At 45.0% G+C, this 16,298-nt stretch overlaps 1 protein-coding gene and 2 pseudogenes across 2 annotated transcripts in view; all 3 read left to right on the top strand.

Moving 5' to 3' along the window:
- Positions 1-743: 743 nt before the first annotated feature.
- On the top strand, positions 744-1,267 carry LOC146894993 (ATP synthase F(0) complex subunit C1, mitochondrial pseudogene; annotated as a pseudogene).
- A 3,221-nt stretch (positions 1,268-4,488) lies between these two features.
- LOC125398354 (transcription factor BTF3 pseudogene) lies at positions 4,489-7,424 on the top strand (annotated as a pseudogene).
- Positions 7,425-7,627: 203 nt separating this feature from the next.
- Positions 7,628-16,298, top strand: part of Nucks1 (nuclear casein kinase and cyclin dependent kinase substrate 1) — a 28,346-nt gene continuing 19,675 nt past the window's right edge. Inside the window, exon 1 of one of the 2 annotated variants that reach the window (XM_085688276.2) lies at positions 7,628-7,782. In XM_085688276.2, the coding sequence (XP_085544402.1) occupies positions 7,766-7,782 (17 nt within the window). In that variant the 5' untranslated portion in view covers positions 7,628-7,765. The remainder of the gene's footprint in view (positions 7,783-16,298) is intronic. The other variant, XM_085688275.2, reaches the window with a different exon arrangement.

The following is a 16,298-nucleotide window of genomic DNA, read 5'->3' as shown; positions in this document are numbered from 1 at the left end:
AGGCCCAGATATGCCCTAGGATGAAAGGAGTATTCACACACACACACACACACACACACACACACACACACACACACACACACACCGCCAATTAGAAACAAATTAGTGTAACTGTCCCTCGCTTAGCCAATCCTACTTAGGGTGACCTAACATTCCTAGAATTCCCCTCAGCTCTGCTTAAAAGGAGCCTACGTGTTCTTCCCTGAGGTTGCCATTTTGCCTGAATGGCTGACCCCTGCATGCTGGAATTTTGTCTCAAGGAATAAACGCTCTTGCTAATTGTATAAGTGAACGGTGGTCTCTGTGAAGCGCTCTGCGGACCCTAACACCTCTGCCTCCTGGGTGGTGGGGTTAAAAGCATGTGCTACCACACCTTCAGAAAGTGCTTAGGAGTGCCTAAAATGGTCTCTTTTAAGTTTTAGGTCTAACATTAAGATCTTGGATCTATTTGGAATACATTTGTGTGCGGGCTGAGAGAAAAGGATCAGGTTCCGTTCTTCTACATGTAGTTCTCCAATTTTCCCAGCACCATTGCTGTCTTTTCTCCAGGGTTCTTGGCGCTGTAAAGAACAAAACGTATCGGGTTGCTAAAAGTGCTTGGGCTTCCATCTGGATCCTCAGTTCTCTTTCACTGGTCACCCGGTTGTGTGCCAGGACATTGTTGCTATTACCACTGTGGCTCTGTATTGGAACTTGAAATTAGGAATGGTGGTGCATCCAGTAATGTTTTTAATGTACAAGATATGTGGAGATGGAGACCAGGGGCTAAAGCTGGGAAACTGAAAAATACAGACACCAAGGCTCTGCTCGTTACTCCAGTTTCTGATCGGCTCTTTTACCAGAGGTCTAATCAGGCCTGTGTCTGCCTCCCTCTTGAGTAGAACAGAGGCCCCATCTCACCAGCCTTCCTGCAGCAGCGCCTCTCTCCAGGTGGCCAGATTCCAGACCAGTGTTGTTTCCCGGGACCTTGACACAGCTGCCAAGTTTGTCAGTGCTGGGGCAGCCACAGTTGGTATGACTGGATCCGGGACTGGCATTGGAATGATGTTTGGTAGCTTGGTTATTGGCTATGCCAGGAATCTGTCTCTCAGGCAACAGCTCCTCTCCTATGCCGTTTTGCCCTGTCTGAGGTCATGGGCTCTTCTGTTTAATGGTCGCCTTCCTCATGCTCTTGGCCACTGGAGGCTCCATGAGGTCACCCGGCCATCCCTGCTGCTTAGACTCCATGCCAGTCCTGGTGCTGGAGGGTGCTAAGCTTTACCATTAAATGTTTCTCTGAGAGGGATTGCATTGAATCTATCATTAGATAGCTTTAGTGGGATGGCCATTTTCACAACATCAATCCTGCTAATCCATGTGCATGGGAAGTCTCTCCATCTTTTGATGTCTTCAATTTCTTTCTTCATTGTTTTAAGTTTTCATTGTATAGATCTGTGCTGGCTAATTTTGTGTCAGCTTGACACAGGTTAAAATCATCTGAGAGCAGTGAACTTCAATTGAAAAAAATACCTCCATGAGATCGGCTTCAGGCAAGCTATAGGGCATTTTCTTAATGAGTGATAGATGTGGGAGGATGCTATGGGATAATCTTTGTACACTGTGAAGATGTGTCTTTGCGAAGACACCTTCTGATTGGTTTAATAAAGAGATGAATGGCCACTTGTCAGTGGTGGTGCATACCTTTAATCCCAGCACTCAGGAGATAGAGTCAGGGGGATCTATCTTTGTGTGAATTCAAGGCCAACCTGGTCTACAGAACTAGTTCTAGGACAGCTAGGGTTGTTACACACACACACACACACACACACACACACACACACAGAGAGAGAGAGAGAGAGAGAGAGAGAGAGAGAGAGAGAAGCAGTTAATAAATAGCTAGGCAGGAAGAGCTAGGCAGAGAAATCTAGGCATGGGAAAGCCGCCAGAGAACACAGAGAGGAAACAGGTACAAGATGAAAGAGAGGTAAAAGCCATGAGGCGAAATATAGATTAATATAAATTGGTTAATTTAAGTTATAAAAGCTAATGGGATGGGATTAGAGAGATGGCTCAGCAGTTAAGAGCATCAGCTGCTCTTCCAGAGGTCCTGAGTTCAATTCCCAGCACCCACATGGTGGCTCACAACCATCTGTAATGAGATCTGGTGCCCTCTTCTGTCCTGCAGGTGCACATACAGATAGAACATCATATATAAAAGAATAAATAAAACTTAAAAAAAAGAGCTAGTGGAACAAGTCTAAGCTACAGGGTGAGCTTTCATAATTAGTAATTAGTCTCCGTGTCATTTTTGTGTGTGTGTGAACTGGCAGCCCAAAGAAAAATCCACCTATAGGAGGGCACTGTCCATTGTGGGTGGTGCTGCCCCTGAGCTGGTGGTCATGGGTTCTGTAAGAAAGCAGGCTGAGCAAGCCATGAGGAGCAAGCCAGTAACTCCTCCATGAACTCTGCATCAGCTCCTGCCTCTGGGTTCCTGTCCCATTTGAGTTCCTGCCCTGACTTCCTTTGAAGGTGAACTGTGATGTGGAAGCAGAAGCTGAATAAATAAACCCTTTCCTCCCAAGTTTCCTTGGTCATGGTGTTTCGTCAACCATGTAACCCTAAGACAAACTCTTTCATTTTCTTGTTAAGTTCTAGAATTTTTTTATGCTATCAGAGACAGATATTCTTTTATTTATTTTTAAGGTTTATTGTATTACTGTTTTACATATATGGGGGCAGGTGTGTGGGGGGGTAGGTACCCAGGGAGACCAGAAGAGCATGTTGGATTCCCCCGGAATTGGAGTTACAATTGGTGGAAGCCAGGTCTTCAGGAAGAACAACAAGTGTTCATAAATGCTAAACCATCTCTGCAGCCCGATATAGGTACTCTTGCTTACAAGTTCAGTGTTCTTTTTGTTAGCCCTCAGCAATGTTCATAGCGCAGTATTTGTTAGCGGGTTAGAGAAATAAAACCGTCATCCTTCAATACCACAATGGTGAGTTTTCTATGGATTTTGTTGGTGTCTAGTAAAATAGCAAGGACTGGTCTTCGGCTTCTTTTCTTCAGTTTAAATGTCAAGTTGTACATCTTCCTTGTTTTAGCAGCAGATAAGCTAACCTAAGCTTAGCTCTTAACATTCTTCAAAGCACAGAAGAAGATGGACATCTGGAGTGAAACAAACAACGGAAAAAATACATGAGGGCTGGCTACGTGGCTCAGTTGGCAGAGTACTTCCTGTTGTGAACACACGAGGGCTGGCTATGTGGCTCAGTTGGCAGAGTACTTCCTGTTGTGAACACACGAGGGCTGGCTACGTGGCTCAGTTGGCAGAGTGCTTCCTGTTGTGAACACAGCCCAGCACTGTGTAATGTAGTCGTGGTGATGCACACTTATCTCAGCACTCAGAAGTCAGAGGCAGGAGGATGAAGTGTTCAGAGTAGCCCTCAGGTTCATAGCAAGTTCATGGCTGACCTGGGCTACCTGAGCCCCTGTGTCTGAGGGAGAAGGAGGAGGACAATCAGAAAAAGAAAGAAAGGAAGGAAGGAAGAAGCTCTTGAAAAGATGGAGACATCTAACCATGTGCTATCCTAGCCTTGGGCTCTACAGGGGCAAACCAGAGTTACAGAGTCCCACGGTCCCATGAGTCACCTAGAGTGGCAGAGTCAGCAGACTGAGGTAAGATTTTATTGATTTAACCTTTTGGGTGGGTGGGGGTGCTGGAGAAATGGTTCAGTGATAAGAGCATTGACTTTTCGTCCAGAGGTCCCAGGTTTGATTCCCGGCACCCTCATGACAGCTCATAACTATAACTCCAGTTCCTGGGGGTCCAGTATCCTATTCTGGCCTCCCCAGGTACCAGGCACACATATGGTACACATATATGCAGCCAAAATGCCCATATGCGTAAAACACAATAAAATACAAAGTTATTTGGATGTTTTAATGATACAGAGTCTCTAGCCCAGGCTAGATCCAAACTACATGTGTATCCTTGAACTTCTCCTCTTTCTGCCTCCACTTCCCAGGGCTGGGATCACAGATGTGTGCAACAAGACCCAGTTCTTGGAAACAGAAAAATTTAAGAACAACCAGATGTGGTGGCACATGCCTGGGATCCCAACTCTTGGGAGGGGTAAAAAGGAGGATCAGGAGTTTTAGCCCCATCTGGGCTAAGTAACAGACCCGGTCTCCACTGTAGAAAAGAAGAAAAAGAACCAGAACTAGAGCTAGAGGAACAGAACGAGACATACAACAGCTCTTGTAGACCAGGCTGGCCTCGAACTCACCTAGACCCGCCTGCCTCTGCCTCCCGAGTGCTGGGATTAAAGGCGTGCACCACCACTGCCCGGCCTGTAAGGCGTTTTTTTAAAGTTCCAAGGATTCCCTGCGTCCCCTCCAGCCACCTTCTCGCACCCCCACATGTGTGCCCCTAATCTCAGCTGGTCTGCCAGAGACCCCCTGAGCACAAACCCCAGTCACCCACATGGCCCCTTTTCTGCTCCAACCAAATGAAAGAAGCTATCATGGCCCAGGAAAAGCTCGCCAGAGCATGGGCACAAGTGCATATTGGTGATAAAGGAACTGTTCATAGAAAGACAGTGGTTCATGTCGTACAGACACAGCAGATGACGAAGAACTCAGTTCTCTTTAAAGAAGTTAGGTGTAAACAGTATCTCTGAAGTTGAAGAGGAACAGTGATCCATTTTAACACCCTAAAGTTCAGGCCGAAAACACTTCCACCATTCGGCAGAGACGCTTCCCAATGTCCTACATCTGCTCTGTGCAGACAGCCTGACTGGCTCAAGGAGAATGGCAGAAGCTCTGCCCAAACAACTGGGGTATGGCACAGCATCAGTTGCCACTGGAGAGGACAAGGAAGTTGCAGGTCATGTGGAGAATTTAGATGAGGCTTCTAAGAATGGGGCAAACGGAACCGAGGCAACTGTGAGAAAGATGAAGCCGGGAGAAGTTACTGGGGCTGCTAGTCCATGCCGTGACTGCTTTCAGAAATATCTCTAATATTTTTAAGTCTAAGCCCCCTTGGACGTTGCAGCTCTTTTCAGTTCTTGTTTATACACAGTTCATTCTTTGTAGTAAGTTAAGCTGAAGAAGCCTGGGAAGCAGGTTTGAGAAAAGGTTAATAAAATTCTTTGCTAAGTTAGAAAAGAAGAATGAGGAGGAGAAAAAGAAGGAAGAGGAAAAAGGTCCTAAGTATTACAGCACGGTACTTGGGTTCTCTTTGGATCATGGAAGATTCATCAGTCCTGCCATCTCAGCACTGCCCAGCTTTAGTTGTTTTGGTGTGTGTGTGTGTGCACACGCACACACATGTGAATGCACACACCTATGTACAGGTGCAAATTGCTGGAGATAAACTCAGGGCTGTATATTAAGCACATGTAGTACCACCGAGTTCCAACCCTATCTCTCACCGTCTTTAAATTTTATTTGGGGGGGGGGGGGGTGCGTGCACACACACGCTCTCATGGAAACCAGAAGAGGGCATCAGATTCCTGGGAGTTGCAGGTGGTGGGTGCTAGGACCCTAATTCGGGCCTTTGGGGAGGGCAATTTGTGCCATGTCTCCAGGCCCCCTACTGTCTTTATTTAAAAAGTTAGTCTGTAGCAGGAAACCAGAAGACATCTTCTACCATGTAGGTCCTGGAGATGGTTAGCAGGCTTGGCAGTGAGAATCTACTTCCTAAGCCGTCTCACTGCCCTCCCTCTTGAGTTGAGGTGGGTGTTTCACTCTGTTCCTCAGGTTAGTTTTGAACTCCTGGCTCAGGTGATCCTCCCACCTCAACAGGTAAAAGCATTTGTTTTGATTCCTAGGATCCACATAGTGGGAGGAGAGACCCTGATTCCTGAGAATTTTCCTCTGATTCTACATTCATGATGTGGCACACACACACACACACACACACACACACACACACACACACACACACTGGGGGGATGTAATAAAAAAAAGAAATTCTGAAGATGGATTTTGGTGATGGTTGCACACTATGAATGTCCTTAATGCCACAGAAATGTGGCTGGGTGGTGGTGGCGCATGCACGTCCCGTTTTAGGTAGTGCTGAAAACTGAACTCAGGACTTTCTGTGCCTGGGCAAGCCTTATCAACTGAGCAACACCCATACCTTCCAGTTTGTTATTAGCATTGCCTGTGGCAAGGACTGCAGCCTACATGTGATGGTAAAGTGTCAGTTTTCTTTCACTGTGACTCAAAAGACCAATTTTTTTAAGAGCAGATTTATTTTGCTATGGTTTCATGTGTTTCCATCGAGGGCTGCTTGGCCTTGTGGCTTTGGACCTGCTAAGAGGTAGGACATCATGGTGCAAGACATGTCAGCAAAGTAAAACTGATCATATTGTGGCCACAGGGAAAGAGAGAGACAGTGGTGGTCAAGCCATGGTCCCCACAGCTTTAAGAGCAACCCTGATATCCTAACTTCCACCCAATGTTCTGCCTCCTAAACACTCTACCACAGACTGGCCACTTTGCCATATGGTCCACTGGGGAACAGATGATCCAAACTATAACATAAATCTCAGCTATTGCTACAGGGATATTGCACCCTCCTGAGAGATTTAGGCATTCAGCAAACGCCTGTATATTTTAACTAGATAATCTGAGTTGCCCTTAGTTATAATTCAAATGTCTTGAAGCAGCCCCAACTACTTCTTCTACTAAAAACTGAACCTTAAACCCAAACTAAAGGCCATTCAACACAGGACCTTGTTTATTCTAATAATAAGGTAATGTTATTCCCTTTTCTGCTGGTCGTGAAATTGTGGGGTAGAGAGGGAAACCTATTCAATTGCTAAGTGGGGGACCTAGAATTCAGAAGCAAGTATTTCGCTACCACTCCCACTCTTAACTATCCACCTCTTTCTCTTTGAAATGGTAATATCGGAAAATGGGATTTTAACGAGTATGAAGTAGTTCACAAAGATCAGACTGGAGAATGAAGAATGGAATCGAAGCTATTCCTTGATTGTGAGCATAACTCTCAACTCCAGCAGCGTGGCTGAGCCCGGGAAGGTTAACGCTGAAGCCAGAGCACGGGATTCCTAAGATTAAGGTCAAATTTTTGAACCTAAGAAATTTCCCTCCAATTTTGAAGTAGTCCCTTAGTGACGAATCTGCTGCCTATCTTAAGAGTCTTGCAATTAGCTGATTTGCAAAAAATCACGCCAGGAGAAATTAAATCTATGTCACGAACATCTGATCCACACTAAACATTATATAAATCAGGTTCTTTAGGAGGCTCAAGCTAGAACCCAAGCCGAATCTGCAGCTCTGGCGTGGAAGCCAGGGGGCGGGCAATCGGCGACCATTTTTGTTTTGCGGGCCTGCACTCTCAGCGCATCTTGACTAACAGGACCCCATGGAGGAGGCGGGGCCTATCGGGAAGAGGGGTGGGGCCTTGGAGGCGTGATGATTCAAACGGACGAATGACTAGGGCGCGTCTGGCAGCACTCGCCAATGAGCGGGCGTGCTGGGGCGGAGCGCCCAGACCCTAGCGCGTTTGGTTACACCACGGCTTTGGCGCATTTTCGGCTGGTTTGATTCATCCATTTTGAGGAGACGGGGGAGCGGGGGGCTCGTCTGATCCAGGGGCCCGGAACAAGCAGCCGCGGACTCGGAGAAGCCAGCAGCTCGGGCCTCGGCAGCAGCGGCCCCGCCGGCCGGCCGGAGCGGGGGGGTGGGGCGCCGAGTGCGCGGGGAGGGGGGTCCTGATCCTCGGCTCCTCGACTCGGTCGCGCCTCGACAGCGAACATGTCTCGGCCTGTCAGGTCAGTGTGGAGTCCCAGGCCCGGGGCGGGGTGGACAGGACGAGCGGTGAAGGAGCCGGGCCGCAGGCCTGCAGTCGTGCTCCTGACGACCACACACGGCTTTCTCTGGGGGTTCGCGCGCGTCCCGGCGCGTGGGGTGCTCGGCGGCGCGCGGGGTGGCGGGGGCGCGCCCGTGCTCGCCGCCTCCACCCCCCCCTCCCGGGCCCGGGGCTAGTTCGAGGCCGCCCGGCCCGCTGCCCTGGCGCTGACGCGACGCGCGATCGGCTCCCCGGTAGGCCGCAGCCCTTGGGCCCGACCCGAGCCTGCCGCCGAGCCGGGGCCCACCACGCGCGATCCCGTCCTCCCGAGGCTCGCGGGCAGCCTAGCGCCTTGGCGAGCGGGTTGCCTGTGCCTCGCCGCCCGGCCCCGCCTCCGTCCTCGGGGTCGCGGCAGGCCCCGCCTCCCAGCCCGGCCTGGGCGGGACCCATGCTTTCTTTTCCCCCTCGGGGTGAAAGTGAGTTTTGTCTCTAAGCCCCAAAAATAAGGGCCGCTGCTTCCCCCCGCTCCATATAGGAGCACCAGACGAGTTAACCCCAAGTTTTCTTTCCCCCGTCTGCAAATGTCCTTCCTTCGGGGACGTGCGCGTTAACCGCGCGACCCAAATCCCGTGTAGTTCTCGTTCCCCCCTCACCCGCGTACACGTCTCGGATACTTCTGTAACCCTCTCTCTTCCTGAGTGACGTTAATCGTAAAGGGAACGTTCCGCTAGCCGTCAGACTTGGATTACCATGGTTTCAAGAAGTTTTTAATTTCCTCTCTCGGTGTGTTCTCCTTTAATGTCTTCCAGGGCTGTTGTACGGGAATGTGCCTTGGGTGTAGGGGTGTGGCTTGGTCCAATCTGTTGAGGCCGGGGGGGGGGGGGGGGGGAGAGGGAGGGAAGAATAGAGGAGAGAGACCGAAGTCATTACCTGTTACACGTAAAGGAGTGCCTAAATAGGTAAAGATTTAGTTCTTGAGGATTTTTAACAGCTGTCAGTCTCCGTCATTCCACGTTTCGATATCGGGAGTCTCTTAGTGCCAAAGAGGTTTGGATCTGACAGCGGTTTGGTACCCCCACCATTGTGTCTCCCGATGCGGTGATCTCCTGTCACCTGGTCTTTTAGACTGCATAGTCGCCCCTCGTGCCGGGTGGAAAGACAGCCCGAGAATGAGTTACCCACCTGCTTGCTTTTTCCAGTTTGTTTCAACCCGCACCTTCAAATTACCATGTCTCCTGTGAGTTTGCTGCCGTTTAGGCGAGTAGTATATGGCTCTTTCAGATTATAGTGAGTACTTTGGGGACATAATTACTGATGAAAAACTGTACCATCCACTCAAGATACTTTAAGATCAGGAAACAGACAATATTAAAGCTTTTCGTTGTCACCGAGTTGATACTGTCCAGACTGTATCATCTACTCGAGATACTTTGTTTAAGATTAGAAAACAGACGATACTAAGCTTTTCGTTGTTGCTGAGTATTTTGGGGACATAAAAGTGACCAGACTGTATCATCTACTCAAGATACTTTAAAATTAGGAAACAGGCAATATTAAGCTTTTTGTTGTTACTTGGAAGTAATTACTATAGTAGTTTACTCCATTTTAATATAAGCACGCTAAGTTTTGAATGCTTTATTTTAGTAAATTGACTTACTCTGTCTGAATTCGTATCTGCAGGACAATTACTTTTGGTCTTAGATTCAAGTTAGTTGCATAACATAGTCCAGGGGTTAGGAAGAAAGTGAGGTAAATTCATTGTGGGAGTGAGGACTGACTGGCAGCTTAACTGGGACCTCGATAAAAGTGAGGTCTGGTTGGGAGGAGAACTTGGGTTGCTTTATTTTTTCTTTTTACTGAACAGGTGTATGTATGTATGTATGTATGTATTTATGGGGGTGGAGGGGAGATTCTCACTGTATATCCTTGGCAAGCATGGACCTCTGTAGAGCAGGCTGGTTTCAGACTCAGAACTGAGACACCGCCTGTACTACTAGGACAGGTGTCTGGGTGGCTATTGAAAGTGAAATTAAGGTCCCTGGAATGAAAACTTAATTTTCCGATTCACACTGTGCCGCAGATGGAGTGGGAGTGGGAGCTGTGTATTTTAACAGCAAACAACTCTTGGGCAGTGGAGCTCAGCAAAAACAACCCCTTATTCCACAAAACAACAGTATTGCTGGGTGGTGGCTGCACAAGCATTTAATCCTAGCACTGGGAGGCAGGGGCAGGCGGATCTCTGTGAGTTCCAGGTCAGGCTCCAAACAAAGCTACAGAGAAACCCTGTCTCGGAAAAGAAATAAAAGGGTATTGTTTTTTAAAAGGTTTTTTTGTTGTTGTTGTTTGGTTGATTGGTTGGTTGGTTTTGGTTTTTTACTCCAAGGAAAGGGAAAAATAGGTGGTAAAGTTGATAGTAGTAGGCTTCCATTTTATCAAAGTGACTTACAGAACCATTTTATAGGTAACAGTCCTGGTCATTTTTCCACCTCCATAGTGACCATGTGATCTTGTGTTTGGTGTCTAGTATGCTGCCAGTGTTCATTAAATTAAAGCACATAGCATATGTCTTTTTTTATCTTTTATTTTAACTTTCAGAGTACTTTCATGACTCTGGAACCTTGAAAAGAAAGAAGAAAAATGTTGCTTATAAAAGATGTGTCCCAGCATGGTAACACACACCTCTAATCCCAGCGCTTGAAGCAGAAGCAGGTAGCCGAGGTCTAGGCTAATCAGGGCTATACAGTGAGATCCTGTCTTTAAAAAAGAAGGGGTCTGGAAAGCTGGCTCAGGGGTTAAGAGCACTGGCTTCCTCTTCCACAGGAAGCTCACTACGGTCTGTAACTACTGTTGCAGGGGACCTGACACCCTCACACAGACTTCTGCAGGCAAAACACATAAAAAATAAATCTTTATTTAAAAAGAAAGAATTAAAAAAAGAGAAGATTCAGAGTTACTGATTCATCCAGTTTTCTTGATCTAGCATAGTAAGTGTACTTTTGTGGACTGAAGTCACTTGGATCAGCACTTAGGCCTCCATTGTAACATAGCTGATTTATTGCTCTTTTTTTTAAAAAACTCGATTTTAATTTTTTTTAAAAAATTGCATTTACTTCAGTATATGTGTGCTGATTATAAATACCACCTGTCTGATTGAGGTCAGAGGACAACTTGTGGAAATATTTCCATTCTTGTGGGTTCTGGGTTTGAACCTAGTCCTGGCACAAGTACCTTTAGCCTCTGAGCTATCTCATTGGTCCTGTTTTTTTAATTTTTCCCTCTGAGATTGTGTGTGTGTGTGTGTGTGTGTGTGTGTGTCTACACATGTGCAAAGAGGTCAAAAGCAGACATCTTGCTCCAATGCTATAGAGAAACCCTGTCTCAGAACCCACTCCACCAAAAAAGCAGAACACCCCCCACCAAATAAAAAGACATTTTGGGTTTGCCATCACTCTTTGAGGCAGAGTCTCTTCCAGAGATGCTCACGTTTTCTAAATTGATTAGACAGTAAGCACTGGGACCCTTTAGTCCGCCTCCCTGGAGCTGGAGCTGCAGGCAGCCCTGGGACACCTGGCTTAGTATGTGAGTGCTGTCATTAAAACTCCTGTCCTTATGATTATATCAGCAAACCCTCCTAACCACCAAGGCATACCACTCTGAGTGTTATGTTTTTTGAACTGGAGTCTTAAATAGCTCTAGGCCAGCCTCAGACTTGTGTAGCTGAAGATGACCATAAATCTTGCCCTTAACCTCCCAAATGCTGGCACATTTGGTTTTGAGTTTTGTTGTTGTGTTCTCTACACCACCACGACCCACCCCTCACCCCACTCCTGGCACATCTTTGCCATTACTTAAATGAAAAAGTATAGTCTCAGATGATTGGTGGCAGTGCACACCTTTAATCCCAGCATTTGGGAGGCAGAGGCAGGCAGATCTCGATGAGTTTGACGCCTGCCTGGTCTACAAAGCGAGTTTCAGGACAGTCAGGACTGTTACACAGAGAAACCCTGTCACGAAAAATCCAAAAAAAAGAAGAAAGAAAAGAAAAAAAATGTAGGCTCTTAAAAATTGATAGGATGTTACTTTTATTTGTAGTGTTATTAAAATTAAGTTTTTCAGGATTGCTGTCTTTTCAAAAAAATTGAGATAATGTCTGAATTCTAAAATTTAATGTTTTTTCTTAGCAAGAAAGTAGTTTAAGAAGACTGGTTAAAAGGGAAATTTGAAAATTGGAGAAATTTTAGAATATAGCAAGTAAGTACGAGAATGCTTAAATTTAGTGTTCCATTAAATGTGCTTATAGATGAACCTGTTTTCCTTGTGTTTTTTTATGTGTCTATGAATAAGAAGTATAACTTTAAAGAAATTTATATCTATAGACTTAAATTTTTAAAGCATCAGGAAAATCTTATAAGCTAAATGTGTAGGTATACGTATGCTTGTCATTCTAGCACTTGAAAAACAAAGCAGGAATACAGAAAGTCCAAGGCATGGCTGGCCTGCATAATGACTTTATTTAATACCCTCCTCACCGTACCCCCACAAGATGGTCTCCCTATGTAGCCCTGGTTGGCCTGGAACTTACTATGTAGACCAGGCCCCTGGAACTCAGAGAGCCACCTGCCTCTGCTAGGATTAAAAGCAGGCACCATGCCCTGCCTAAAAGCCATCTCAGCAGTTAAGACAAATTTTTTAAAATGTGAATTACAAGACAAATTTATACCGTCTGGTTTTCTACTGCTCAGTTATACCTTTTACACCCAAATGTATGCTCTTAAAATGTTGAGTTTACTATTTTCTGACAGTCTCATGTATAACCAGCTGGCTTATAACTTAATATGTAGTCAAGGATGGCCTTGGGTTTCTGTTTCTTCTTCCTGGGATTGCAAACCTGATGCCAGGCCTAATTTATATAGTGCTATGGTTTGAACACAGCTTTGTGAATGCTGGTCAGGCACTCTACCAACTGAGCTGTATCCCCAACCCTGATTTTACTTTTAGATGAACAATTAATTTTATGCACTAAAAAGTTCACTGATTTAAGTAAACTCTTTGCTTTTTTGTTTTCTTGAATGAGACAGACATGGCTTACTGGTGGTGTGCTTGGCTAGCGTGCACAAAGTTCTAAATTCTACCCCAGCATCACAGAAGGAAACAAAAGGTTTATTAGAGCAAAAGAATTCTGTGAAAATGCTGAGTTTTTATTTTAGCAAGGGTTTTCAGTTTCACATCGAGATCTTGGAAGATGGGGAAATCCAAACAGAATAATGTCTCAGACGATGGGCAGTTGTTACAATCTCTCTGTTCTTGGCCTATCATCGTATTCTTGTCTTTTTTTTTCCCCAGGGGGCTATTTTATTCTTTGACATAGGTGAAGACTGGCCCAGAAGATATCTGCAGAAGATAAGAAGTGGGGAGAAATAGAATATGTTGAAACGGTGTGAAGAAAGTCATTAGAATTAGAGTGTGAAATCCACTGTAGGAAGGGGCAGAGACAACTGAGGTGTTGGATTGTATTAGCATACAGTAGAATTAGTAGAGGAAGGTGTAGCCCTTATTCCCTCTCTATTGTTTATGACCATATTGTCACATTTACTGTGGGCAGTACAGGACAGACTTTATCTTCTGTTTGGAGGAGATCAACTAGAGTGGCAAGAAGGTTCTTGAGATACATGATGAGTGGATGTTAAAATCATCGTGTTTAGGGGCTGGGCATGGAGGCATGCACTCTTAATCCTAGCACTGGGGAGACGGGCAGGCAGATGACTGAGTTTGGATTCAGCCTGGTCTACATAAGGAATTGCAACAGAGGGGCAATTTAGAGACTGTCTTATGACCAACCAAACCAAAACAGTATTTACTTTGAAGGAAAAAAATGAGGTTAACATAAATGTTAAGGGCTACTCTGAAGAGGAAGGGATAGGGTTAGACAAGGTAATTACGGTATGTAGAACTACGTTACCTAGGCAGTAGATGGTCAAGGCAGATTTGGACTCCCTGTGAAGAACCATTTAATAAATGGAATTTTACCATGGAGATCATGAGTGGATCCTAGTTCTCTTTTGAGATTTTTTTTGACAAGATTCAAGGCTGGGTAAGATTGTTTAGAATTCAGTATAACAGAATCTGCTGAGTATTGCTGTGTCTTCCTATCACTACTATCAAACTGATAGTCTTTATTTATTATTTTTAGGACAGGTCTCTTATAGCCCAGGCTGTCCTGGAACTTGCTATATAGACCAGGCTACCTGAGGCCTGCCTCTGCACCCTACACCACACACACCCCATGCTGGGATTAAGGGCATGTGCAACTACATCTGCCTAACAATGTTTAAACTTTAAGAAGCTTGCTATCTCAAATGAAAAATATTTTGAGTCAGGTTTGATGGTGTGCTCCAGATTTCCTGCACATAGGAGGCTTAAAGTAGAAAGATCACCAATTTTAGACCAAAATAGAAGAGGAAGGGTTGAGGAGCAATCTCAGTGATTAAGAGCACTTGCTATTCTCCCAGAGGACCCTGCTGCCCTTCAAACCATTCAAATACCAGCACTAGGGGAGTAGACACCCAGACCTCCCGGTCTCTTCCTTGAGTGCCTGCACACATGTGACATTACTCACAGAAAAATACCACTTTTGTGGCTGTAGGTCTTACCTTTAGAACAGAGTTGTTCTAAAGGTAAAAACAAAAATCTGGAAGTGTCTCTCTCTGCGGTCTGCTCTCCCCACACCCCCAGTAGCTCTTGAACTGCTTTGGTAGAATTCCATTTGAAATGTGTGTATGTTATAATCAACATTGTACAAGAATGTGCATGCTTGGGAGATAGATTATGAACGTAGGTGTATTAGATAGTACAGTTTTCTTTATTATTTCCTATTTGCTGTTTTTCTTTTAAAATGCTGTTTATGCACCAATAAATGAGTCCAAGGCCCAGTAACAGAGGTTTGTGGCCTATAAGTTGAAAAGTATTGCTCTGCAGGCTCTCATCCATCTGAAAAATGAGATGTTGAACACCAGCATGAGTGTTGGATCTTCTAGAACTGAAATTACGAGTGGTTGTGAGTCACCTGACTCAGGTGCTGTGATGTAAGCCTGGACAGTGCTGTTGATCGCCGAGCCACCTCTCCAACCCCCAGAAGTCAGGTTTTATAGTAATAATTAACTTTGTGATAGAAGTAGCAGTGAAATCAAGCATTCATTGGTTGAACTGTAGATTATTTAATAAAAGTCTCTTAAAACTTAATTTTAAAAATGGCTGTTTTGTCCATGGTATAAAGTTTTCCTTACACAGATTTCAGGCAGATATGCAGACTTGTTACAAAACATTAAATTCTAAAGTTGGCATCGTGGTATACAATTTTAATTCCATCTCTTAGGAGGCAGAGGCGTGGGGATCTCTATGATGAGTTCAAGGCGAGCCTGGTCTACATAGTGAGTTTCAGGCTAGTCGGAGCTACATAGTGAGACCCTGTCTCAAAACAAAACAGAGCTAAGTTCTTTTTTCTTTTTCTTTTTTGTTTGTTTGTTGTTTGTTTTTTCCCCCAGTGTATGTCTGTAAGGTTGTCTGACCCCTGGAACTGGAGTTACAAACAGTTGTAAGCTGCCCTGTGGGTGCTGGGAATTGAACTTGGGTCCTCTAGGAAGAGCAGCCGGTGCTTCTAAACACTGAGTGGCCTCAGTTTCATTTTCGTAATGTAAAACTAAGGGGGTTAAGTGAAATAATTCGAAAGCATGGTAATCTCTAACTCTAAAACAATGTACTCCTTCATTCTAAAGACAGAAGAATACTTTTTCTTAGAGCAGACAAAAATGATATTCTTGGCATGTGAAACTAGCATTCTTGTTCTTTAAAGTAATTATTACAAGTATTTATTTGTGTGATAGATGTGTGGGTGTGCATGTGTTCTATTGTGTTTATGGAGGCCAGAGAACAACCATGGTAGCCATTCTTTTCCACCGTGCTGGTCCTAGAGTGCCAAGTACCTTTACCCATTTTACCAGCCTTCAGCATGCTCTCACTGTTCAATAGAAAGAAATTGATAATTATAATTGAAATCCCATTGGTTTTGGGTGGGGGTATTGAGGCAGCATCTTCTGTAGCTCAGGCTGGCCTTCAACTCCCCTGAAGTAGCTGAAAATAATGGCCTGATTCTCCTGACTTTGGCTCCCAAATGCTGAGATTACAAATTTGTACTACCGCTTTTAAAATCCTGTTACCTTTAAACCTCAACTTACCAATGCTTCAGAACCAAATAGTTCATTATAAACAAGCATCCTCTACCCCATTTTATCTGGGGTAGGGAGCCACTAATAAGACATTCTATCACTGAATAATACTCTGTCCCAAAAGGTACATTCTTTCCTTTTTATTTAAGGCAAAATCTCTTTTTATAGCCCAGGCTGACCTCATGCTCACAGCAAAGCAGGCCTATGCCACCTTTTCAAGCTTCATGTTACATTTTCAGTATAGTACACAGATTTTATCAGCTAAAATAAGTAAAGG

The sequence above is a fragment of the Myodes glareolus genome, chromosome 5 (genome assembly GCF_982192425.1).
Source record: "Myodes glareolus chromosome 5, mMyoGla1.1, whole genome shotgun sequence".
NCBI classification, from domain to species: domain Eukaryota; kingdom Metazoa; phylum Chordata; class Mammalia; order Rodentia; family Cricetidae; genus Myodes; species Myodes glareolus.
The sequence above is the reverse complement of the archived record's forward strand: the minus strand, read 5'-3'. Positions and strand labels throughout refer to the sequence as shown.